Source organism: Phodopus roborovskii, unplaced genomic scaffold (genome assembly GCF_943737965.1).
Source record: "Phodopus roborovskii unplaced genomic scaffold, PHOROB, whole genome shotgun sequence".
Lineage (NCBI taxonomy): Eukaryota > Metazoa > Chordata > Mammalia > Rodentia > Cricetidae > Phodopus > Phodopus roborovskii.
The window spans coordinates 27,185,915-27,213,478 of NW_026126416.1; the positions used below are offsets into that span (position 1 = coordinate 27,185,915).

Consider the following 27,564-nt stretch of genomic DNA (forward strand, 5'->3'; position numbering starts at 1 on the left):
CTAGATCTGTAATGTTGTGAAAATTACCTTATTATTGGCAGCCATTGTAAATACAGAAAGGACTCAAAGTAAAGTAGGTGGTTGCACCTGGCCATTGTTAGGTAAGTATGGGTCATCTTTCCCACTATCCTGTTCTATGGTTTCTAGATTTAGTCCTACAGAGTGATGTAAAATAGTCTGTCATTGTCCGTAGCTACCTTCATCTTTCTCATGTATGTATTCTCTCTTTCCCTCTCTGTGTCTGTTTGCTCTCTGTGTATGTGTTCTCTTTCTCCAAACATATGTTCATTTTTCTCTCTGCTTCCTTCTCTCCTTTCTCTGTATGTGTATGTGTGTGTGTTCAATAAGGCTTAGATAAGTCTACCTGAGACATTCTCTATCCCAATTCTTCCAAGACTGAGTCAGATAGTTCCAGAGATCCTGTAGCCAAGATAGGACTTGGTTGTTTGCCACTCCTTGCCATCATTACTTTAACAGCATACAAAGCCATCAGCTCTGGATCTCTACTAATTATGACTAATCTCTCTTTTCTCTTTCCAAAAACTAAGTTTCAATGAAACAAGGGAGGTTACTAAACAAAATTCTTGTTTTGGATAGAAGTCAGGAAACTGATATGTCAAGTTATGGGAAATTGACTTGAAGTAGAGGCATGTGGCCACAACACCACAAATTACTCTAGGCCTTCTGGAGCTGTGGGTAGCCTAGGCTCTGTGTGATCTGTGTTTTACTGGCTCATCTTGGGTACTGAGAACCTCTTATGCTTGAACCCCACTATAAAGCCTGTAGCAAATGCTGCTCTTTGTCAGAAAAGCTGTGATCAGCCTTGTAGCTTTTCCTTTTATGTCCTAAAAACCAATGTGACAGAGGTGTATCATCTGCACATGTGCACAGTGGCTTACCATCTTCACACGCAGTTTATGTCCTTGTGGAGGACACATAACTCTGTACCTTCTTTCATAATATGACTCTGATGCTTTTCATTTAATGTTCTGAAAGGTTTCTTCCTTCATTCCTTCCTTCCTTCCTTCCTTCCTTCCTTCCTTTCTTCCTTCCTTCCTTCCTTCCTTCCTTCCTTCCTTCCTTCCTTCCTTTCTTTCTTTTTTAAAGAAACCATGGCTAGATTCCCAGGTTAGCTTTCCTTTTACTTTTAGTATGTAGTTGTGAACCACCACCACAACAACAATAAAATCACATTTCTAATATTAGAAGCCCAGGTTTTGGTCTTGGCAGGCTAATATCATCCCTGTCCTTTGCTTCTTTTTGTCTTGTGCTTGTCAAACATGTGCTACTTGACAAGATGAGGGCATTAAGAATGATTGATTTCTGAATTCCTTTCATTGAAATGGTAGTGTCTACCTTTAGATACCATTATAAATGTGTGTATTCACATATACTTGATGTTGGCACAGCACATAATTGCTTTTGCTACTTTAATTGCTTTCTTCTGCATCACTTTTTATGATTTCAAAACCACTCTCCAGTGCTCTATAATGTAACATGAATATGAGGCCTTGCCACATTCCATAGATGGCTTTGTTTCCTCTTTAATGCTTTGCATAAGGAGCTTCACATACTTTATCTCATTTTGTGTCCCCCCAAGTCTTCTCAAATAGCTCTTGCTGAAATGGGGAGTTATCAGATCAGGATTACATAGCTAATTATATAGTCAGAATGAGGATCTAAAGCTGCGTGGCTGACACTTGTACCTTGTTTTCCCACTGTCCCTAAGCTGTGTGGGATTTGGGATGGTGAAGATGGAAAGCTGAGAGTTTTCTCTCGATGAGTAACTGTGATCTCAATCTGAGGGAAAACGCATTCCAAAAATTTCAGGTTGTATGGTTCTAAATGCTTGCACACTATGATCTAGGAACAGACAACTGCCAGGTGTCTCTGTGGTGAGGGCTGAAGGCCTTCCATGAAAGCCCCCATTAGGTTTTTTGGATAGGTACAATACGTAAACTAATGCCATATGGCAAGAGCTCATGATTCACTTTGAACAGTTAACAATTCCAGGTGAGCAAAGACATCTATTTTGATAACATATTTCCATGCTGTCAGTGTGTTTATGCATTAAGTAAGGCCTAGCCACAGGTTGTGTGTGTGTGTGTGTGTGTTTGTCTGTAAAGAAAAGGGCTGCATGTTGTACTATCACCCTCCCAAACTTTCTTTTCCTGAGCTAAAAGGAGACTTATGTTCTCTACAGGCTATTTTAAGGCCCCAGAATTTGAGGAGATTGTGTAGATTTCCATTGGCTTGGAAGGCAGCATGGGAGACTCAAAGGCTGCTACATTCATTTTGCTTTGAGTTTACGTGGAACTACCAGATTTGCAGACAATTGAAAGCTTTGAGTGACTTTTGCATAGTGACCCTCCTTTCAGGGGTAACACATCTTCCAGGATCGTAGGGGGATGCTCAGGGCTGAACCACGTGTGTATGTTTTCTCCATGTATAGCTATAATAAAGTTTGTTTACAAATTGGGAACAATAAGAGAATAACAACAATAGTGAACAAATATAAAAATCGTATAGTATAATAAAAGTTATATTAGCTGGACAGTGGTGGTGTAACCCTTTAATCCCGGCATTTGGGAAGCAGAGGCAGGCGAATCTCTGAGTTCAAGGCCAGCTTGCTCTATAGAGTGAGTTCCAGGACAGCCAGGGCTATCCTGTTAACATGGTTTTCCTGTTTCAAAGTATTACATTTTTCTTTTGTTTTCTTCCTTCCTTTCTTCTTCTCCTCCTCCTTCTTTTTTTCAATATTAAAAGAGTTTAATCCAACTCATAATGACTTTGATTTAAAAAGTATTTTGGATCATCTATTTGAGCTCCTCCAAACAACAGTGTTCCAAATTTGTGTGGCCATTTGTGTGGTGATTACAAACATGTTCCTGAGAGTTTTTCTCAAAGGGGATTTGACACCCTCACACAGACATACATGCAGACAAAACATCAATGGACATAAAGTAAAATAATAGATTATTAATAAAGAGATCTGTTTATCTTCCAGTCATATAATTTTATGTAGTAACAGTGTGAATTTAGTTTAGGAGAAACTCAGAGATGACCTGTCTGTACCACACTTAGATGGAGTGTGGATGCTCCTGGTGTACTGAAGAACCAGAGGCACAGCATTCAGCACTCAGGGAAGATGTGCACAACATCAAATCTTCTTCCTGTGTAGATAAGAAAAAACACTCAGAGAAGAAATAAACTATAGGTCTCTGCTATTATCAGTGCTATTTTGTGTTCTTCTGAATGCTCTTGTTAATATACAAAGACGAATTGAAATCCAGTGAGCAAAGACAGGAAATTCGAACTAAAATAATCCTATCCAGAAAAAAAGTAATGTATACAAGTGATTATAAAACTAGGCATCCAAAATAATCCTGCCACTGCTGGAATTCAGCTAAGTTTCTAATCATGTGAGTGGTGTGTGTGTGTGTGTGTGTGTGTGTGTGTGTGTGTGTGTGTGTGTGTATGTATGTATGTATGTGACTTTCAGGCTTTCCTTTAGGTCAGCAATAATTTTAAAACATCCTATCAGTAAAAATATATAATATTCAGAAACAAATGTGTTAAGCTGTGGTGTGGAACTGTATAAAAAGGAAGAAAAGCAAATAAAAATCACCATATGTTATCAATAGAAGTACTTTCAAAAATAAAATTCCTTGGAAAATGTATTTTTTTCATTGAAGTTGCACTTAGTTTTATGAAACATATTTCTTTCAAAGCAATGAACAATTTAACACAAACCTAAGAAAAAACCCAAATAAAGTTTCTGAAAAGACTGATACCTCACATTGTCCCAGTCTTTTGGGTCACCCACTTAGCATTATAGATGATAGACATTTGGACTAAGACCCTTGGCCACAAACTTTCCCTTACTGGGGTTTGAATATATAAGTCATTAGTAGAACACAAGACTAGTCTTTCCTTAGTAGATGGGAAGTGGGAAACCCTGTTTTTAGTCAAGATTGATCACATTTTGCTTGCTGCTTAATAGAGACTTACTGTTGGCTTCTTTAGCAAAGTAAATCCCTATCAATGTCTTAGAATGCATTTATTCCAACTAGATATATGCTGCTTATCTTCAATAAGGATTTGTTTACTCTGAGATGCAGATGGAGTTTCAAATTAACATGTCATAAAAAATTCTCCACTGGGATTTTTTTACTTTTATTTAATTTTATATAACAGTCCAATTAAATGAAAACAAACATTTATACACAATATTTGGGAATTTGGGTGTCGTTCTTTCCAAACTACTTCCTGCTGGTAAGGGGCGCTGTCTTGGGGGATTCGAAGAAGATTCAGATATCCTGGCTGTAGTCTGTAGGGCTGTTTTGTCCAGCTGTTTTGAATGTAGGATTAGCTTGTACTCTGTTTCAGGCGGTCTGGCGTGATCAAACCACATTAGTCTGGAAGGAATCCACAGCTTTTCATTTTCTGTGGAAACAAAAATAGAAATCCTTTTCCCCAGTAACTTGCCCTTCAACTTAAATTTTGGAGTCAAAGCATTTTTTTTTAGTTTAATATATTATTTTACATGTCGATCCCAGTTCTCTCTCCCTCCCTCCCTCCCTCCCTCCCTACCTCCTCCCCCAGCCCTCCCTCCCTTCTTCCCTCCCTTTTTACCCTCTCTGCCCTCTCACATGCACTCTAAACACCCTCCCCTCCCATCCCCCCACCCCAATTCCATATGTAGGGGAATGCCATCCAGTTGGGGTCATGTAGATCTGACAGGTCCTGTGAAGTAGGGACTAGGGCTTCTCTCCTGTCTCTAGATTAAGGCAGTTATCCCTCCATGGGGGATGTGTTCCCAAAGTCCTTTTGTGCACCAGGGATACATCCTGGCTCCACTGTCTGAGGTCCTTCTGGCTGAGACCCATATTCAGGAGGGCCTGAGTCAATCCCATGCTGGCTTCCCAGCTATCAGTCTAGTGGCCTTTAGCTCCTCCTTGTTCAGGTAAGCTGTCTCTATGTGTTTCTGCCTCATGGTCTTGTCCTCTCCATCTGCATCTGGGTTCTAGTTCGACTCAGTGTTTATGTATGGGTGTTTGATCCTGTTTTCAACAGGCATAGTTGAGGGCTCCATGGAGAAGTTAGTTGTTGATCTCACTCTCCGGGAAGGGCATTTATGATAGCCTTTCCACGGAAGCTCAACTTGTTAGTTGGGAGCAGTCTTATAGTTCTCTCGACCTTTCTTTGTGTTCAATTTTATCTTCAAACCAATATTGGCTCCCTCTTTTATGTTCTCTCTCTCTCTCTCTCTCTCTCTCTCTCTCTCTCTCTCTCTCCTATCTTCTATTCCTAACCAGGCTCAATCTTCCTGGTCGCACATGTTTTCCTTTCCTCCCCCTCATTTTCTCCTACTTCTCTCTCCATTCGCTGCCCCCCCCCACTTCACCTGAGCTCTGGAGGACTTGTCCCTGCCCAGTTCTGTGAGGGACTTTATATGACTCTCTTAGAATACACCTTGTATCCTAGTTCCTCTGGTGGTGTGAATTATAGGCTGGTGATCCTTTGATCTAGGTCTAAAATCCATATATGAGTGAGTACATACTGTGTTCCTCTTTTTGTGACTGGGTTACCTCATTCAGGATGGTTTCTTCAAGTGCCATCCACTTGCCTGCGAATTTTAAGATACCATTATTTTTTTCTGCAGAGTAGTATTCCATTGTATAGATGTGCCACATCTTCATTAACCATTCTTCAATTGAGGGGCATCTAGGTTGCTTCCAGGTTCTTGCTATTACAAATAGTACTGCCATGAACATAGTTGAACAGATGTCGTTGTTGCATGGATGTGAATCCTTTGGGAATATGCCTGGGATTTTTAATACAGAGAACCACAGGCCATTGCCTGAGGTTTCCTGCTGAAGCAGCCATTTTGCTTATGGGGCTTGTAAAGAAATCCCGTGGACACTAAGGTTCATGGGCAGACTCTCAGTTGAGGCATTTTTGAAGGTCACTAGGACCTGGGGACAGGGCACTTATATTTTTATTTTTTTTGAAAACTCTTGAGGTTGTGGCAAAGCTTTGTGTACTCAGATGTTAATGGAATTAATCAATTTTTCTTTCTTCCTTCCCTTCTTTCCTCTCTCCCTAAACCCCCTCTCCCTCCCTCCCTCCCTCCTTATCCTAATGGACCACAGTGTGGAAGTAATCCGTCTGGGACACAGTTATTTTATAAACTGGGATCGGAAGATGTATTATGCTACAAAAGCTATGCCTGCTGAAGCCCGGACAACCACACTCAATGAGGAGCTGGGCCAGATTGAATATATTTTCTCTGACAAAACAGGAACTCTCACTCAAAACATCATGACTTTTAAAAAATGTTCCATAAATGGCAGAGTCTATGGTAAGAGAATAGTTTCTTCCTCTTAATGATACTGGATAAGTAAATAAGCTACATCATTATAAAATAATATCCTGTTACCCAAACCATCATAACTTTTAAATTAAGCATTTCTGTGATGCATGATAGGTAATGAACACCCATAACCTTGTTATTGCACACATTTGGAACAATTTGATGAACCTTAGGATCTGTTGCCATTCATGGGTAGAGACAGTTCCCTTTGAAACTGTTACGCAGTTTTGCCCTACAGTGCTGCAGAGGTCAAATTCCCTGGAAGGATGAGTTGTAGGCAGCATGGTTTTTCTTGTTCAGCCAATGTCTTATTCTTCCTCCCATGTTTGCCATGGGACCAATGTCAGTACCAGTGTTTGTGAGGATTTAGTATTTATTTCCTGAAGTGCACACTTTCTTGGGCACCTTTACTGCAGAGTTCCCCTACACATTCTTCTGTATGGATAAATAATCTGTATTTGGGTTTTCAAGCATCCCTTTTATACCTGGCCTTTCTCAACCCAGTATTGGCTAGTTAACAGACGATTGATTCCCTTTGTAGAGAACATGGGCTCCCAACGGGACCTTCCATGGTGTTCTTCTGGATCTCTTACCTTCATTCGTGGAAGGCAGACATTTTGGGAAGTCAAGGAATTCCAAGAGAGGATACATTTTCTTTGTCTCTTAATGGGAAGGGAACTTCAAACATGCCCAGTAAATAGCATAAGGAACAATTACTTAAAATGTATGGACATTATTTTTAGAAGCATTGTAAAAATACTGCCTTGACCTAAATAGTAGTGTAAGAAAGACTATTTTAGAATGTTAGAGGGTGTTATGAGATCCGGGACCCTTTTGCGTCATATTAGCACAGTATTAGAAAGTATTAGACGAGTGGACCAATAACTATTTTTAGAAATATTTATGGAAGGCTACTTTTAGAAACAACTTCTTGACATTTTCAAGTAGAGATCTCAAGATCTTTGCCAATGTCCATATTTTTTTGATATGAAAGGAGATAACATTCAATGCATTTATTTTGCAGAGCTGAACAATCAAATACAAATCTTTACATATAAGTAAATGCTTCATCTCTGAGCTATGTCTAAGCTCAAACATAGATGCTAATTATTTAATCATGTAATCACCAATATTTTTGAAGACAAAACTTGTAATATGCCAGGGGTGATAGATAACACAAATGACCATTATAGAAACAGCAGGAGACGTAATAAAGCAACATGAATGCTATACTTTTCAGAGAACAAAGTATGCAACTTCAACATTGTTTAGTTTGATCGGTTTATATTTTTAAAAAGGAACAAATTATTAATTTCAAAACACCCTACATTTATTTTCCACAAAAAAGCCAATGTCCATATTTTAAAAATCCTATGAAAGTTTGAAATTTCTCTCATATGAAAGGAATGGGTTAAGTGTTCTCTTTTGTCTCTGATTTATATGCATTATAATATATAATTTATTTATGCCCTTCAAACATGCTCTTCCTTGCACACTCAGACTGTTCAGAATTGCCTTTTATGGGGCACAGCTTAATCTTGTTTTGAATCATAGATCTGGGCTTTGGGAGATTTTAGCATTTTATTCTGACTGATTGTTTTAGTTTACTATTGCTGTGATGAAACACCATGACCAAAGCAACTCAGGGAGTAAAGGGCTTATTTGGCTTACATTCCCACATCACTGTTCATCATCAAAGGGAGTCAGTGCAGGAACTCAAACAGGGTAGGATCCTGGAGGCAGAAGCTAATATAGGAGCTAGGGAAGGGTGCAGCTTATTGGTTTGCTCAGCCTGTTTTCTTTTAGAACCCTGGGCCACCAGATTAGGGATGGCACTACCCACCATGGCCTGGGTCTTCCCACATCAATCACTAACTTTAAAAATGCCCCACAACCTGATCTTATGGAGGCATTTCCTCAGTTGAGGCTCTGTCCTCTCTGATAACTCTAGCTTTTGTCAAGTTGACATAAAACTAGCCAGGACACCTATCTACATCATGTTTTTTTTGTATTCAGAACTATTGCCTTCTTAGACTCTTAACTTTTCGTCTCTTTTATCATTAATCCTGCAGTGGAATCTCTTTGGGGAACCATTTAGTAGTAAATAAATATATTTTTGCATTCAATAGCAATTAATGGAAACAGAGGCCGTTAAAGAGAGAAAGAAGGGGTATATAAAAGTGTCTGGAGAGAAGAAAGGGAAGAGATAAATTATATAATTATACAATAATCTCCCAAAAATGTAAAAAAAAACAAAATCCAAATAAAACAAAATACTAAGTTTATTTTTCTAAATTCAAATATGTATAAAACTAGTTTCAATTTTACTTACTATTTACTTTCAATGTTTTTAGCAGGTGAAGTACTAGATGACCTGGGCCAGAAGAAAGAAATAACTAAGGTATAGAAGATATACATTTCATTTTCTGTTTTAATTTTAAACTATATGTGCTTTTAAAGTATGGCACATTTCTAAAGGCCAGATATATATTATCCATCATGTTATGTGTAAAGTATAATATACAAAGAAGTAGATTCACATGGTTCAAAATTTCTTCTTATCCAGGAACCTTGGTCACACAGTTTCCAAATCTTAAGAGCTGTTTCTGCATATGCAAAAATGTTTCACTGTTCATAAACATGTGGGGTCAAATGCACATACTCTTCCCAGCATCAGAAACCTTAGCAGATCAATTTTAACTGCTTATTATTCTCAATTGTTAAATGATGTCTTGCTATATTTATGTCCTACAACTTATGTGACGAAACACTAGTGGGAATTTAAAATGTTTCTTATAGCCTGACAGTAAAGAAAACTCGGAGGAACACTAAGTCAGTGTGCTATTTCATAATGTTGGAATGTTCTGTGGAGTGCATTTCAAGAAATTGAATTACTTCTTACAAATGTGTGAATATCTGTAGCTTGATAGATATTACAGTTACATTTTAATCATATAAAAAACAGATACCTAACCCCTTTAAAGGACACACTATCAATGATCAAAGTCATTCCCACCAGGATTACCCCCTCTTAAAACTCATAGCACTGCCTAGTATGCCCCGTCTGAACACCAAACGTTCATACATGGACCTTTCAAGGACATTCAACATATATTACATTTAAAATGTAACAAATGCTTACATTTTTATAATATATATTTATTATACTTTTATATAATAAAGACATGTGAGACATGGTAGTGATTATTAAATTGTATTTAGGTAGGAAAATAATCAAGAGCTAGATTAAGTATATGTAATTACAAAATGTTTAGAGCAGTAAATTTTGGTTAGTTTTGACTTTGCCCCTTCCTATATAGCTGGTCTTGACAATTCAGATACTCATCTGTAAAATGGGAAAATAGTGTTTATTCCAGATGCTTGGTAGGATCTCTAAGTGCCATAATTCATAAAGCTGGCCTACATCAATAATATTTATTTTATTCAGTATTATTCGTTTTAGAATAAAGCTGGTTTGAGGAAGAAAGAGGCTACACCTGGCTGCAATTTTACCTCAGGTGTTGGCAAACTGTATCTTGGAGTGGAAAATTTCTCTTAGCCCTGTTTCTCTTTTAAAAAGTAGTTATAATAGCATCCATGATTTCAACTTCAGAATCAAATGCCAAACTGTAACACAAATGTCAGTAATGAATTTTAGGGCAGAATGGTTAGAAATTCACAAGTTTTGGGTTGTAGAAAAATAATGTGTTATATCCACCACTTTCTTTTGTAATGTTCAGTGAGAATTTTAAGAATGTGCCTTCCAGTAGAACACATTACTATTATTTGTTAATATCAGATGTTAATCCATAAGTAAGCAAATGTTAATTCACAAGTGTTAGTAGTTCAAAAAGGGCTACAAGACACATACTATTTCCGGTCAGATACTGCTCTCAAAATGAATTTAGTGAGGTCAGGACTACCCACCAATTTAGGTGTCAAAGGTAGTTCTGTGACCTTGAAAGCAAGTGCCAGAATTCATATGCCTGTTCAAATGGATAGAAAAATGCATGTCCCATGGCAAGGTAAGGTCTCTACACTGGTGACAAATATGACTGAAGATGACATTGTGAATGCTATGACAACTGATTATCACCTTTTGTAACACTCATGCTTTGTTTAGTATGCCACTGAACTGAAGAAATACGGATGTGGGTCCTGTCCTGAGTCACACAAAAGATGTCACTAAAGTCTTTGGTCCTGGGAGTCAAGGCTATGCAACTGGTAGTGCCCCCATGTTTCAGGGCCCCACATTGAGGGGCTATCTGTCAGGGACCAACATTAGGCACCGTCTGCCCTGACACCCAAGCAAGCCAAGGCACATAATTGCCACATCAGGCATGCAGGCTGTCCTAGTCCACCCAGGCTTGTTGAATGTGGTTCTCATAAGCTCTGGGGATCTTTGTTTTCAGTCCTGTGGATGTAGTTATGATAGAGCCCTAACTTCTGTCTCCCAGGTTCAGAGGAGCCTTTGCCAAGTCCCTCACTATCACCAAGTCTCATTACTTTTAGAGGTAGTAGGGACAGGGATGCTTGTAGAAAGATGGAGCTACTTAGTTCTCCCCACCATTTCCTCTTCCTTGGCCTCTTGCAAGTTACTTTATGTGGGAGACAGAGCCCAGACAACCAGTTAGAGCTTCTGTGATTCCATAGGGCCTGATGCCAAGGAACAGTGAATGAGGTTAATGCTGCTTCAAGCTCCAGTCCCAGACATCATTTTTTTGTTCTCTGCTAAATGGCTTTGTAGGTGATCCCAGCTATATAGTGGTAGAGGAGTTGAAAGAGTGACAGCTGCATAGCTCTGTAACTCTGTAGCCCCTTGAGCTCTGCAGCTCCTGTAAATCCTGGTTCAGTGAGTGAATAAAAACCATGCTAAGGGAGAAAGAACCATGTTGCTAAAAATATCATTCATTCATCCCACAAAAGGATGCACTGAAACTTTTGTAAAACGAGAATACATGAAAATAAGTATCCCCCAGCCCCAATCTAAGGATGAAATGCAAAAGGGATTCGGGACGTGGGGGTGTGTCCAGGTACTTGTACTACAACATCCCTGTGAGACTTTGGAGCCAAAGAAAAGGAAGTCTAGCCACAGTGTGCAGCTTAACTGGATAACATTAAATATGGGCATATGATTTCATCTGTGGAAGGGATACCTAATTTTGGTTACAAAGTAGAAGGCATGTGTTATCAGCCTGGATATGGGAATACAGTGGAAAAATGGAGGGCCAAAGTAACTGAATAGTTGTAGTGTCCTTATAAAGTGAGAAGTTGAGAGATACCTTCTGTTTGTGAAGGGAAATGGACATTTTATTATTTAAAGACTGTCATAAAGCTTCCAGAACTACAATATAATTGTCCTAAAATTGGGGGATAACCATCTGAAATCAACAAGAGGCCAAAAGATGGAGATCAGGTGGAATTCTCAAGTGGACGAAAGTAGTGAATGTGCTGTGTGACAATATTCCTAAGTATATGAGAGCTAACACCTACTCACCCCAGGCAGGGAACTGATGCCAGACCAAGTAACAATACCACCAAGGTCCATCTTGGTGAGCCGGTGAGTTTTATTAGGGGATGAGTATCTATAGGAAAATAGGCAAGGGGTTTACTTACAGGAGCAGAAAATATTAGACAGCTACATCACCAGAACCCACTGTAGAGTGTTGACAGCTCACAAAAGCTGGAAACCTGCACAACCTACAGGCAGCTCAGCAGGTTGGAATGTGTCCTTTCCAGGTTGGTCTGAGTCTCTTCCAGGCAGCCTGGCCGGTCTCTGCCATTTCCAGGCAGTGTTTCTGGTCTGAGAGTGTTCTTCATGACTTATAAACATCTATAATGCTTGCAGAAGGAGGGCTCTGTTGAATCTGTTTGGTTTCAGGGACTCCCTGAAGCTATTCTGAGTTGTTTATTTGATGAGTTTAAGGATCTTCCTTGGGGGATGGAATGTTTCACCCCCCCCTTTAACATTGTGTGTCTTAATGAACTTCCCTCCAAGATGGAAAGCCTAACTCTGCTACACAGCAGTGTGTGAATGTATACTAGAGATTTTCTATTTTTCAAACAATCTGGGATGAATTAATGGTTGCAGATTCTTTTTAAAGTAAGGTAATTACAACCCCATGAAAAGTACAAAGGTCAAAAATGAAAAGACAACTATGGATTATTGTTGAAAAAAATTTGGCTTGGTGGTGATGTTCTCTTACAGAAAAAGGAGGGTGTGAACTTCTCAGGCAAATCTCAATCAGAAAGAACACTTCACTTCCTTGACCACAATCTGATGGAATCCATTGAGTTGGGGGATCCCAAAGTGCATGAATTCCTTCGCTTACTCGCTATCTGTCATACTGTAATGTCAGAGGAAGATAGTGCAGGTAAGTGAAATGTGTTTGAGTAGTGACACTTTAAAAAAGCATAATACAGTTAAGCACTGCTATTAAAATGGAAGAATTTATGATAGAGTATTCCAGACAACATTATCTTATCACCAGTTTTTTATTTGTTTATACCCCAAATGCTTCTCATAAACAAGGAATTATTTTTTATTTTTTATTAATTTTATTTACATGTATGGATGTCTTGCCTGTATGTGTGTCTGTATACCACTTGTGTGCAGTGTCCATGGAGGCCAGAAAAGAGGGTATCTGATCACCTGGGGCTGGAGTTACAGACAGGTGTGAACTGCCATATGGGTGCTGGGAACTGAACCTGGGTTGTCTGAAAGAGCAGCCAGCATTCTTAACTGCAGAGTCGTCACTCCAGTCCTCATAAATACTTTATGAGCTAAAGATCCAAATGTGTCCATCAACTGGGACAAAATGCTTCTTATGACTGAGCACCACACTGGCTGTGAAACGTCCAGTTCCCAGAACAAGTAGGGAGATAGAGTTGAGTCACAGCACATGAGTTTCTAATGGATTAAGATGACCATAGAATGGGGATAAATCTACATCAAAACATTGTGGTCAACATGCTGATCAAGGTCTTTTACATGCTACATGATTGTTTGGAGCTCAGGTTCATAAAATGCAACAAAGCCAGCTGGCTCACTTTAAATTTTGATGCTGGGAGGCAATCAATGATGCCAGAGAATCAATTTCTTCTTTCCAAGTCTAACAGTCTCACCTGTAAATTTTATTTCTTTTTTTGCTACCAAGTATTAAGCTAAAACTACTACCCAAGGAAGTAATAAGTGCTGAATTAATCCATTCTTTAGATTTTAATTGCTTTGAAGATTCACATAATTATATTTATGGCTTTAATTGATCTTTATAATATTAACACCACAAGAAATTATTATATTCCCTTCTGGGAATTGCCTTAAGGAAGTCTCTTTTATTTCTGCCCTTTGAGTTTATTTCATTTCCCAAACCCTATTTCATTTTAATAGCAATCTGTTTTCCATTAATGTTATGGTACTCTTTAGATCTCATTGAGGATATTAATTATACTTAATTTGAAATTTGCTTTTGTTTCATCCAGTATGCTGTATTTTATTGAGTGTGTTCTCTCTCTCTCTGTCTTTCTCTGTCTTTGTCTCTTGGTCTCTGTCTTTTTCCCTCCCTCCCTTACCCTTCCTCCTTCCTTGTTCTCAAATGTCTGATGATTTCTGATTGTCTGTACCTCTTTGTGTGAGAGAATCCCTGCTTGGTGGCTGCTGTTTATTACTGTATTCTGTTGTTCAAGATTGCATAGATGAAGCAGATCATGAACTGGCCTTCTGGATGTAGGGTCCTCTGTTCTGGGATTCATGCTACCTATGTTGCTGTCTTGCTTTTCCAGGGCTGGCCAGAGCTCTTATTAGAGATAGAAATGTATATAGATAGGTTCCCTTCCTCATTTCTCCTTCTAGTCTATGGTGGCCTGATACTACTGCACTCACTCACCTCTGGTCTTGGGTTGCAGACTCAGATATCGACTCTCTAGGTGGCCTGAACTCAGGGTAGAAAAATACTTTTAAGGATGTGTCCTGGGGATAAGTAATGCTTCAGTCTGTTATTTGGGGCAGACTGGCTGGAGCACAGTGGATCAGTGGTGCTGAATGGAGTTCTTTAAGCAGTTTTGCTAATGAGGCTTCTGAAGTTCTGTTCCCATTTGTTGACTGAGTTTGGAGACTATTGGTGCTTTCTCTTACCTCTGCCTCCATTTTTTCTTCTACAAATGTTTTGGACTATGATTATTTCCCTATACTTCCAGTTCTTTATTGATCAATTTGACATTTTACCTTTCTAATAGTTCTCATATTTGTAGATTCATTTTCAATTCTAGTATTATTAAAAATTTACATTGTGTTACAATTCAATGCATTGAAGTGCCCAGATATACAAAGTATATACAAGATTACACATGAATAAACATTGAAGTTTGATGAGATTTGATAGTTCCAAATATCCCTAGAAGCACTGCTTGGATCAAGGCATAAATCTCTTCCATCAATGCAGCAAGGTTACTCCTGACCTTTCCATTCAGTTTCTATAAGCCCCAGCCTTTCCAAGCTCTGTTGTGACTTCTGTTACTAAAGATGAGTTTGCTATTCTTGTCCTCCATATAAGAAGAATTGTACAGTATATACTGTGTGTCATGTTCTGTTATCAGTGCTGGTATATCAGTTACTATTTTTTTCTTTTCTTTTTATTAAAGTAGCTTTCCCCTGTGTGAACATGCTACAACCTTTTCCAGTTCTCTATTAATACATGGTTAGATTATTCCAGATTTTGTGAGAAAAGTTGCCACACAAAGACTTTTTTAAATCTTTTAAAATTATTTGTTTAAAAAAATTGGAAGGAGGATGTCTAAATACATAGGAATGGAAATTTCCAGCTCATCATATAAGGATATGTTTAAACTTCTAAGAAACTGTTCAACTGTTTTCTCTTTAAATATTTATATACCCTTTTGCATCTTCACTGTGCACGAATGAGAGAGAGCTCCAGCAATCTGCACTCCCCATTCAACACTTTCAGTAAATACCCTTATGTCTCAATTCTTCTTATGACTGGTTAATGTCTGTTGCTGCTTAAAAGGATCTCTGAAGAGACAAGACTTAGGATTGTGCATGATTTCAGTAGTTTCTACCTTATGTCTCTCAAGACACCGAATTCCACTGATGGGGGGTAATGTCTTCAGGAAATGTGAACTTGCTTTGGTTTCAAAGCTTTCGTTGTGGAAATGTATAGTTCAGACTATATCAAATCTCTTCATGTAAAAGAACATTCAAAACTAAACGTTTCCTTATAAATATCACTTATAGAGAAGAAAAGAGTTCAAATCTAACATTCAGTTTTAATACTTCAAATTTGGCTCAAGTTAGAGGATATGGCTATAAGCATTTGTTCATGGGGAAGATATTTGGAGAGGCTGTGTTTTTCCATCACTACCAGTTTCAGGACAAGAGATTGGGAAATCCAAGTACTTTCGGAAGATGGTTTTTGTTTTTTTGAGATCAGGTTTCTTTGTGTAACAGCTCTGGCTGTCCTGGGAAATCTCTTTGTAGACCAGGCTGGCCTTGAACTCACAGAGATCCTCCTGTCTCTGCTTCCTGAGTGCTGGGATTAAAGGCATGTGCCACTACTACCTGGAAGGAAGATTTTTCTTTTATTTTATGTTTTAGTGAATGGCAATAAAATAAATGTTGAAAGTTTAAAACTTATTTCATTGTCTTATTATACTAATTTTAAAATTTGTTGAAGCTTGATAATGACTTGGTATGTGCTTGATTTTGATAAACATTTAATAAATGCTTGAGATGAATGCATATTCTATAACTTGGGAGTACTGTGTCCTAAACATATACACCAAACAATATTTTATTTATATTACTAAAGCTTCTCCTTCTTTTGTTTGTTTATTTATTTGATGTGGACTGCTATTTTGTAGCTCAGGATACCTTCAACTCATGGCAACCCTTCAGCCTCAGCCTTCTAAGTGCTAGAATTTAAAGGTATAAGCAATTATCTTGGTTTTTTTTTTTTTTTTTTTTTTTTTGTGGATTGTTTTGACAACTCAATTTCTCAGCTCAACAAAATATGCCAAAAGCACCAAATAGAACAGCACACTTGTATGATATTTGTAGTTTTCTGCAACTGGATTCTAGAAGTTTGGTTCAGTGTTTATCTGGGGATGTCTGCTTCTGCTTCAGTTAGCTATTGAATGAAGACTCTAGGATGACATATAAGGCAGTCATCAATCTCATTATTGGGAAGGGGCATTTAAGGTAGCCTTTCCACTGTTGCTCAGATTGTTAGTTGAGGTCATCCTTGTAGATCTCTGGGCATTTCCCTAGTGCCAGACTTCTCTTTAAACTTATATTGGCTCCCTCTATTGTGGTATCTCTTTTCTTGCTGTACTCTATCCTTCCCCTGACTCAACCTTCCTTCTCCCTCTTGTCCTCCTCTCCCCTCCTTTTCTCCCCTTCTCTTTCTCCTAATGCCCTATCTCCCCCTACCCTGCTCCCAATTTGCTCAGGAGATCTTGTTCTTTTTCCCTTCTGTGGGGGACCATGCATGTTTCTCTTAGGATCTTCCTTGTCTCCTAGATTTTCGGGCAGTGTGGATTGTAGGCTGGTGACCCTTTGCTTTATGTCTAAAATCTATAGATGAGTGAGTATATACCATGTTTGTCTTTTTGTGACTGGGTTACCTCACTCAGGATGATTTTTTCGAGTTTTATCCATTTGCCTTTGAATTTCAAGATTCCAATTTTTTTCCCTGCTGAGTGGTATCAAATATGTAAATGTACCACATTTTCTTTATCTATTCTTCAGTTGAGGGGCACCTAGGTTGTTTTTAGGTTCTGGCTATTACAAATAATGCTGCTATGGATATAGTTTAACAGATGTCTTTGTTGCATTAATGTGCATCTTTTGGGTATATGCTTAAGAAAGGAATTGCTGGATATTTTCGTAGACTGATTCCCATTTTCCTGAAGAACCACCATACTGATTTCCAAAGTGACAGTATGAGTTTACACTCTCACCAGAAGTAGAGGAGTGTTCCCCTTTCTCCACATCCTCTCCAGCATAAACTGTCATTAGTGCTTTTGATTTTAGCCATTTTGACAGGAGTAAAATGGTATCTCAGAGTTGGTATTATGTTCAGGAAGTAGTCTCCTGTACAGATTTGTTCAAGAGTACCTCCTACTTTCTCTTCTAAGAGGTTCAGTGTGGCTGGATCTATGTTGAAGTCTTTGATTCATTTGTACTTACATTTTGTGCATGACTATAGATATGGATCTGTCTGCAATATTTTACAAGTCAGCATCCAGTTATTCCAGCACCATTTGTTGAAGATGCTTTGTTTTTTTCCATTGTATAATTGTAGCTGCCTCCTACAGCTGATAAACACCATCAGCAAAGTGGCAAGATACAAGATTAACTCAAAAAATCAGTAGCCCTACTATATACAGACAATAAATGGGTGGAGAAAGAAATCGGAGAAATATCACTCTTTATAATAGCCACAAACAACATAAAATATATTGGGGTAATGCTAACCAAACAAGTGAAAGGCCTGTATAGCAAGAACTTTGAGTCTTTAAAGAAAGAAATTAAATACCAGAAAATGAAAAGATCTCCCATCTTTTTGTATGGGTAGTATCAACATAGTAAAAATGGCAATCTTGCCAAAAGCAATCTACAGATTTAATGCAATCCCTATCAAAAATCCCAGCACAATTCTTCATCAACCTTGAAAGAAAAATACTCAATTTTATATGGAAAAAACAAAAGACTCAGGATAGTCAAAGCAACCCTGTACAATAAAGGAAATTCAGAGACATTACCATTCCTGACTTCAAGCTCTGTTATAGAGCTATAGTCTTGAAAACATCTTGGTATTGGCACAAAAATAGACAGGTAGACCAATAGAATGAAATAGAAGACCCTGATATTAAGCCACACACCTTGAGCACAAGTCTTTAACATCTCAATTTGATCCCTTATATTTTGGTTGATTTTTTTATACATTTGGTTTCATAAAATGGTCATTAGTTTTTACCGAAGCAAAGGTAAGAATATGTGCTTCATCACTTCTTGTTTGATCTCTCTAATGATCATATCATCTCTTTTAGCAATAGGTCCCATCAGTATAAAAATGAAAATACTTATTTCAATATTCATTACTTCCAAAGGCATACTTTGAGGATCATATGAGTTAATAGATTACATTGTCAATGAAATTGAAGAGCTATGATCAATGGCCAAGAAACTTTTTATCACAGTGGAGAGACATAATTACAATAGCTACAGAAGGGGAAAGGTTGCATGGTTGTATGAATGGAGACTTTGGGTTTCCCAAGGCTTCATATGATTGATGAGTGGACATTATCTAAAGATAGGAATGTGTATAGAGTTGATGCCAGAGTTGGCTATTAATGAATACATTGGGATTAGCATTACAATTATGAACGTGAGTTATTACCCTCAATATTGAATGTACTTGTCTTTTTCATTTTAGGACAACTGATTTACCAAGTTCAATCACCTGATGAAGGAGCTCTAGTTACTGCTGCTAGAAATTTTGGGTTCATTTTTAAGTCTCGGACTCCAGAGACAATAACAGTAGAAGAATTGGGAACACCTGTTACTTATCAGTTACTTGCCTTTTTGGATTTCAGCAACATCAGGAAAAGAATGTCTGTCATAGGTATGTTTTTGTTTCTGTAATTGTGTTGGTGCTTTTCAAGGCTAACTTAACTCTTGGCTATGTGCTATATTTTTGTGACTTTATGAACTCTGGTGATCTTCAACTTAATCTCAGAAATGTAATAACTTGTGAATAAAGTTCAACAAGAGCTTATTCCATGCTTAACATTATTCTGAAGTCTCTATCCAAAGTAACTGCTTTGTCAACTCTAATAAACAACTCTAATAAAGTACATGCTATTATTTTTGTGCCTATTGTGTAGTCAAACTGAGATACAGAAAAGTTGAGCAACTTGCTTGAGTCCACAATGCTTACCAGCAGCTTGTTGCCACAATTGCCGTGGGTTCATTTGTAGTGGAGTCAAATCCGCAAGTTTGACTGGAGAGCTGTTCAGGAGAATTTCTGAATGGTGTAGCTTGTTCTGGTTGTTGTGGGCCTCACTGGACGTTCTCATACCATTTATGATTTCTGCTGAGTATTATTGGCTGTTCTCACAGTATTCATTATTTCTATTATCCCATTGCTGGAGAGATGGCTTATTACTGCATTTAGTACCACATTGCATCTAAGTTTTTCTAATTCAGTGTTAACCCTCAGCACCATGCCAGAAGTCTCAGATTAGTTGTGTAATCATTTTCCAGTCCTTTTACATCTCCAAGAAGGTTTTAAAATACGTCTTTTAAAATTATCCCCTTTTCTTAGTTCTTTGAGAATTTCACATAATGTGCTTTTGTCATCTTTATCCCCTTGCCTCCCAGATCAATGTCCTTCTTCCCTACCCACCAACTCTCTCCTCTTTTTTTCTCTCTTTAACCTATCAAATTCAATTTGTTCTGCCCATATATTCTTGGATGTGTGGCCTTCCAATGGAGTGTGGTCAACTTTCCAGGGTCTACACTCTTAAAGAAAACAATTGTTCTTAAAAAAGAACAATTTCAAGTAGTTCGTTGGCTAGAACACTTGGTATACATCCCTTCCCCACTCCATGCTGGGATTTTGTCTGCCATGAGCTTGCACAGGTCTTCTGCATTCCATCACAACTGTCATGGGTTCATATTGTTGCTGCCTTGCTCTGTTTAAAAGATACTATTTTTTTGTAGTCATCCTCTCTTTGAATCAGACTCTTTCTGCTTCCTCTTCCACAGTGATGCCTGAGCTTTGGGAGGAGAAGTATAATATAGATGTTCTATTTAGGGATGAGCATCTCACAGTCTCTCATTCTTAGTCATGGGTATCTATGCTACAAATAATCTATTGAAGATAGAAGCTTCTCTGGTGAGGGTTATTGCAACAATATATTACCCTCACATAGGACACAAGAAACTAAATTAAAAGATTATAAGTCATTTGTCTGAGAGTATCACATAGCACAATTTGTTTTTTAAATTATTTTTTATTTAAATTAAAAATAATAATATTTTACATACCAAACCTAATTCCCTCTAGCTCCCATCCTCCCATGACCTCCACCAACTCCCCATCCCACCCATCATCTACTCCTCAGGGAGGGTGAGGCCTCCTATGGGCATTATCAAAATCTGTCATATCATTTGGGGCAGGACCTATGTATCTAGGCTGAGAGAGTATCCCTCCATGGGGAATGAGCTCCCAAAGCCTATTCCTGCACTAGGGATAAATACTGGTTCCACTGCCAGAGGCCCTGTAGACTGCCCTGCCCCTCTCCTCCAACTCACTCACAGTCAGAGGGCCTGGTTTGGTCCTTCTGCTTCCATCAACTACTGGATGAAAGCTCTATGATAGCATTTAAGGTAATCATCAATCTCATTATAGGGGAAGGGCCTTTAAGGTAATCTCTCCACTAGTGCTTAGATTCTTAGTTGGGGTTATCCTTGTGGATTCCTGGAGATTTCCCTAGTGCCAGATTTCTTGTTAAGCCCATAATGGCTCCCTCTATTAAGATATATATTTCCTTACTCTCTTTCTCTGTTCTTCCCCCAACTTGACCTTCTTGATCCCTCATGTTCTCTTCCCCCCTTCCTTTTCCACCTTCTCTCTCCTACCCCCTCCCCTGTCCTCTGTGCTCCCAATTTACTCAGGAGATCTTGTTCCTTTCCCCTTCTTTGGGGTCCATGTGAGTTTCTCTTAAGGTCCTCCTTGTTTCCTAGTTTCTCTGGGTCTGTGAATTGTGGGCTGGTTATCCTATGCTCTATGTTTAATATCTACTTATGAGTGAGCACATACCATGCTTTTCTTTCTGTGTCTGGGTTACCTGACTCTGGATCATTTCTTCTAGTTCCATCCATTTGCCTGCGAATTTCAAGATGTCAGTCCTCCCACCCCCACCCCAGAGTAGTGCTCCATTGTGTAAATGTACCACATCTTCTTTATCTATTCTTCGGTTGAGGGACATCTAGGTTGCTTCCAGGTTCTGGCTATTACAAATAATGCTGCTATGAAATAGTTGAACAGATGTCCTTGTGGTATGAATATGCATTCTTTTTGAACTTTTAGAGGCATTACCATCCCTGATCAAGCTCTACTAGAGAGCTATAGTAATGAAAACAGCTTGGTATTGGTACAGAAAACAGATAGGTAGACCAATGGAATCAAATTGAAGACCCTGATATTAATCCACACACCTATGAACACCTGATTTTTGACAAAGAAGCTAAAATTATACTATGGGAAAAGGAAAGCATCTTTGACGAATTGTGCTGGTATAATTGGATGCTGGTGTGTAGAAGACTGCAGCTAGAACCATATCTATTGCTATGTACAACACTGAAGTCCAAATGGATCAAAGATCTCAACATAAATCCACTGAATCTCTTAGATCAGCACAGGAGACTGCTTCCTGAACAAAACACCAGTAGCACAGACACCAAGAGTCTCAATTAATAAATGGGATCTCCTGAAACTGAGAAGCTTCTGTAAGGCAAAAGACACAGTCAACAACACACAGCTTCTATACTTTTTTAGTACTAGGATAATGGTTCCTAGTGTTTAGCTTCCATTGGAGTAAGCTATGGAAATCTGGAAATCTATTAAAGCACACAACACTTGGCTTTGGTCATTGGTGTGTGGCTTTGGTCGTTGGAGGCAGTCTCCAGGTTTGCACCTCTGATTAATTCCTAGTACACTGCAGGGGACTGCAGATGGAGAAGCAAGGCCCTAAACTATCATTTCCTCATTGTTAGTCATTATTTTTCATGCGAATATTTGAGATGTTTCTCAAATCTGTCTCCTTCTTTGTTACTCTCTAAATTCAGAGTTTCTCTAGAATCCTAAATTTTTCTTTTCCAAATGCATCCTAGAATGATTTGCAAAACCAATGTCTATTAAGCTACATTTTCCCCCTTAAAATCCTATTGTTCTTTCCTCTTAGTTACCAGTATCATTGCTTCATTTAGGGGTCTTGTAACTGCTTACTTGAATTATTCCAGTGTCTTCAAAACTGTCCCCCATTAAAATAATCACCTCTATGCTGGAAATATGCTACTATTTCTAAACCATAGACCGATTATATCATCACTTAAAAAAGTATTGCCTTCCCAGTATTCACAGGGCAATGCTCCTAGTGTGACTTGTAACCTACTTTTCTCTAATTTCTAAACTTTATACTCAAGTGTCATCACACCTCATTATTCCCAAGATGTATTGTATACTTATATACTCTATGTACATGCTTTTTTGATGCATATGTAGAAAATCCTTTCCCCTAATTACTTTTTTGCTGAAAACATCTTCTCATCTGATAATGATCAATTTAAATGCCATTTGTTCGTCTTATTTTCCCCAGAATGCTTTGTTTAATACAGCAGTGAGATTCTTTTTCCTGGGACTCGTTGTTATAACAGCAGCACATAGGTTGGGTGCTACCTGAGGTCAGGTAGCCTTATCTTCATACTGACTAGGGCTGAGCACCAGGCTTGTGCATAATCTCTACAAATACCCATTGAATACTATCTAATACTTTATAATTTAAGAACATCTTTGTCATTTTATTATAAGAATTCCTACTATGGAAAATATATATATATATTCACAATGGTAGTGTTTGGGGTCTTTATAGGAATATAGTATGAAGAGGTTGTTCTGAGGCTACTCATTTTATTTATTTATTATTTTTTAATGATAACAGGCCACAGGTGGTTTCCACCCTCTAAGAAGCACACAGGCTGTTCTAGGTGTTGGCTTAGCGCTACATCAGCAGGATCCTCTATTTCCAGCCCCCAGGGAGATGTCAGTGGTCCTCAGTTGGTTCAGCATGGATTTCATTTTGCTCTGAGGGTGTTGACAAAAACCTAAGATTGTTATATGGGGAGAAGTTTGGCTTTTGCTCAGTATCAGTCACCATTACAGGCTGTGGGGAATTCTCAGCCTAACCGCAGACATCAGATGTCTGCCTTAATGGATCCCACATGGGGAAGGGCAAGGCTCAGTGCAGTGTGGGGAGGGCGGGCTTCATTCTGGCTCTTGGTTTTCAATGGGGATCTGGGTGGGGATTCAAGAGGGACTCTCCTAGAGCACAAAAGCCTGTTTGATTCTAGGCAGGAAGCAAAGCCAACCTCCCGATTGTCATGTGGCCTGTTCCACAGGGACAAGGTGAGGGCACAGACATTGTAGCTGCAGTTTCTCCCTCGGGGTCCCATTACCATGTCTTCTCTTTCTTCCTCTTATGCTTTCTTCTCCACTTTTCTGCCTTATTGTTTGTTTTTGGGTCTGTCATTCATCAGCTTATTAATGTATAGTATCAATACCAGCATGCTTAGCTTTCAATTGGAGACAAGACCTCCTATTACAATTAGTGCTGTTTATTTATTTACTGTTTTGTATAATAGTATTTTTAATTTAAATTTGAAAAAAGCTTGTTTTACATGTCAATCCGTTTTCTCACCCTCACCTCCTACCCTGCCTCACCCCCATCCCCAATCCCATCCCCTTTCTGCTCCCCAGGGAGGGTGAGGCCTTCCATTGGTGATCTGGAAAGTCTGTCATATCACTTGGCGCAGGCCCTAGGCCCTCCCCATGTGTCTAGGCTGAGAAAGTATCCCTCTGTGTGGAATGGGCTCCCAATGTCCATTCATATGCTAGGGATAAATACTGATCCACTACCAGAGGCCCCATAGACTTCCCAGTCCTCCAAACTAACACTGATGTTCAGGGGGGCTGGGTCAGTCCTATGCTGGTTTCCCAGCTATTGGTGAGCTCCTCCTTGTTCAGGTCAGCTGTTTCTGTGGGTTTCTGCAGCCTGCTCTGTGACTCCTTTGCTCATCATTTCTCCCTCTCTGCAACTGGATTCCAGGAGTTTGGCTCAGTGTTTAGCTGGGGTATCTGCTTCTGCTTCTGTCAGTTACTGGATCCTCTAGGATGTCATATAAGGGAGTCATCAATCTCATTATAGGGGAAGGGCATTTAAGGCAGCCTCTCTACTATTGCTTAGATTGTTAGTTAAGGTCATCCTTGTAGATCTCTGGACGTTTCTCTAGTGCCACATTTCTCTTTCAACCTATAATAGCTCCCTCTATTGTGATATCTCTTTTCTTGCTGTCCTCTATTCTTCCCCTGACTCAATCTTCCTTCTCCCTCATGTCCTCCTCTCCCCTTTTCTTCTCTTCTCTCCTTCTCTTTCTCACAATGCCCTATTTCTTCCCACTATGCTCCCAATTTGCTCAGGAGATCTTGTCCCTTTCCCCTTCTCAGGGGGACTATGTATGTCTCTCTTAAGGTCTTCCTTATTTCCTAACTTTTCTGGTGGTGTGGATTGTAGGCTGGTGATGGTTTGCTCTATTTCTAAAACCCATATATGAATGAGTACATACATGTTTGACTTTTTGTGCCTGGGTTACCTCACTCAGGATGGTTTCTTCTAGTTCTATCCATTTGCCTGAGAATTTCAAGATTCCATTGTTTTTTGTTTTCCGATGAGTAGTACTTCATTATGTAAATGTACCACATTTTCTCCATCCATTCTTCAGTTGAGGGACATTTATGTTACTTCCAGGTTCTGGCTATTACAAATAATGCTGCTATGAACATAGTTAAACAGAAGTTTTTGTTGTATGAATATTTATCTTCTGGGTATATGCCTAAGAGAGGAATTGCTGGATCTTGTGGTGGACTGATTTCCATTTTCCTAAGGAACCATCATACTGATTTCTGAAATGGCTGTGTAAGTTTGCACTCCCACCAGCAGTGGAGGAGTGTTCCTCTTTCTCCACATCCTCTCCAGCGTAACTGTCATTGGTGTTTCTGTTTTTAGTCATTCTGGCAGGAGTAAGATAGTATCTCAGAATTGTTTTGATTTTCATTTCCCTGATGGCTAAGGATGTTGAGCACTTTCTTAAGTGTCTTTCAGCCATTTTGGATTCCTCAATTGAGAATTCTCTATTTAGTTCTGTACCCCACTTTTTAATTGGAGTAATTGGTGTTTTGGTGAGGTGACTATCTTCTTGAGTTCTTTGTATATTTTGGAAATCAGCCCTCTGTCAGATGTGGGGTTGGTGAATATCTTTCCCATTCTGTGGTTTGCCATTTTGTCTTGTTGACTATGTCCTTTGCGTTACAAAAGCTTTTCAGTTTCCGGAGGTCCCATTTATTAATTGTTGATCTCAGTGTCTGTGCTATTGGTGTTATGTTCAGAAAGCAGTCTCCTGTACAAATTTGTTTAAGGGTACCTCCTCTCTTCTAAGAGGTTCAGTGTGGCTAGATTTATGTTGAAATCTTTGATCCATTTGTACTTAAGTTTTGTGCATAGTGATAGATATGGATCTGTCTGCAGTCTTCTACAAGTCAGCATCCAGTTACGCCAGCACCATTTGTTGAAGATGCTTTCTTCTTTTCATTGTAAATTTTAGCTCCTTTGTCAAAAATCAGGTGTTCATAATTATGTGGCTTAATATCAGTGTTTTCAATTCAATTCCATTGGTCTACCTGTCTATTTTTGTGCCAATGCCAAGCTGTTTTCAGGACTATAAGTCTTTTTTATTTTTTTCTTATTTTACATATAGATCCCAGTTCCCTCTCCCTCTCTCCCTCCCTCCTTCCCTCCTTCTGTCCCTTCCTCCTATGCTCCCTGACCACCCTCCCATCCCATCCCCCCCACTCCACAGATAGGGTGATGCTTTCCAGGAGGGATCAACAAAATCTGTCAAGTCATTTGGAGTAGGGTCTAGACTCTCCCTCCTGCTTCTATGTTAAGGGGATATCCCTCCATGGGGAATGTGCTCCCAAAGTCCTTTTGTGCACCAAGTATATACATCCTGGTTCCATTGTCAGAGGTCCCTTAGACTGCCCAGGCATTCTGAGACCCATGTTCAGGGGGTCTGAGTTGGCAGGACTATAACTCTATAATAGTACTTGAAGTCAGGGATGGTGATGCCGCCAGAAGCTCCTTTATTGTATAGGGTTGCTTTGACTAACCTTGGTCTTTTGTTTTTCCATACAAAGTTGAGTACTGTTCTTTCAAAGTTTATCGGGGGAATTGTGCTGGGATTTTGATGGCTATTGCACTGAATTTGTAGATTGCTTTTGGCAAGATTGCCATTTTTACTATGTTGATCCTACTTATCCAAGAGCATGGGAGATCTTTCCATTTTCTGGTACCTTCTTTAATTTCTTTCTTTAAAGACTCAAAGTTCTTATTATATAGGTCTTTCACTTGTTTGGTTAGCAGTACCCCAAGATATTTTATGTTTGTTGTTATTATAAAGGGTGATATTTCTCTGATTTCTTTCTTAACTCCTTTATTGTCTGTATATTGTAGGGCTACTGATTTTTTTGAGTTACTCTTGTATCCTGCCACTTTGCTGAAGGTGTTTATCAGCTGTAGAAGTTCCCTGGTAGAGTTTTTAGGGTCACTTATGTAAACTATCATATCATCTGCAGTTTGAGAAAGGCTGACTTCTTCCTTTCCAATTTGTATCTCTTTGATCTCCTTTTGTTTTCTCATTGCTCTAGCTAGAACTTCAAGCACAATATTGAGATATGGAGAGAGTGGACAGCCTTGTCTTATTCCTGATTTTAGAGGAATCCCATTGAGGTTCTCTCCATTTAGTTTGATGTTGGCTGTTCGTTTGCTGTATATTGCTTCTTTTATATTTAGGTATGTTCCTGTTATACCTGATCTCTCCAAGACCTTTATCATGAAGGGGTGTTGGATTTTGTCAAAGGCTTTTTCAGCATCTAGTGAGGTGATCATGTGGGTTTTCTTTTTCAGTTTGTTTATATAGTGGATTACATTGATGCTTTTTCATATGTTGAACCATCCCTGTATCCCTGGGATGAAGCTTACTTGATCATGGTGGATAATTTCTTTGATGTGTTCTTGGATTTGATTTGCCAGTATTTTATTGAGTAATTTTGCATCAATGTTCATGAAGGATATTGGTTTATAGTTCTCTTTCTTAGTTGTGTCTTTGTGTGGCTTGAGTACCAAGTTAATTGTAGCCTTGTAAAAAGAATTTGGCAATGACCCTTTTGTGTCTATCGTGTGGAACATTTTGTTGTATTGTTATTAGCTCTTCTTTGAATTTCTGATAGAATTCTGGACTAAAACCATCAGGACCTGGGCTTTTTTTGGTTGGG

The 27,564-nt window shown here is 38.8% G+C and overlaps 1 protein-coding gene across 1 annotated transcript in view; it reads left to right on the forward strand.

The window, feature by feature from the left end:
- Positions 1 to 27,564, forward strand: part of Atp8b4 (ATPase phospholipid transporting 8B4 (putative)) — a 165,171-nt gene that overhangs the window by 83,316 nt on the left and 54,291 nt on the right. The window contains exons 12-15 of the mRNA XM_051183488.1: positions 6,156 to 6,364; positions 8,731 to 8,777; positions 12,585 to 12,750; positions 18,829 to 19,017. Of these exons, the coding sequence (XP_051039445.1) occupies positions 6,156 to 6,364; positions 8,731 to 8,777; positions 12,585 to 12,750; positions 18,829 to 19,017 (611 nt within the window). The remainder of the gene's footprint in view (positions 1 to 6,155; positions 6,365 to 8,730; positions 8,778 to 12,584; positions 12,751 to 18,828; positions 19,018 to 27,564) is intronic.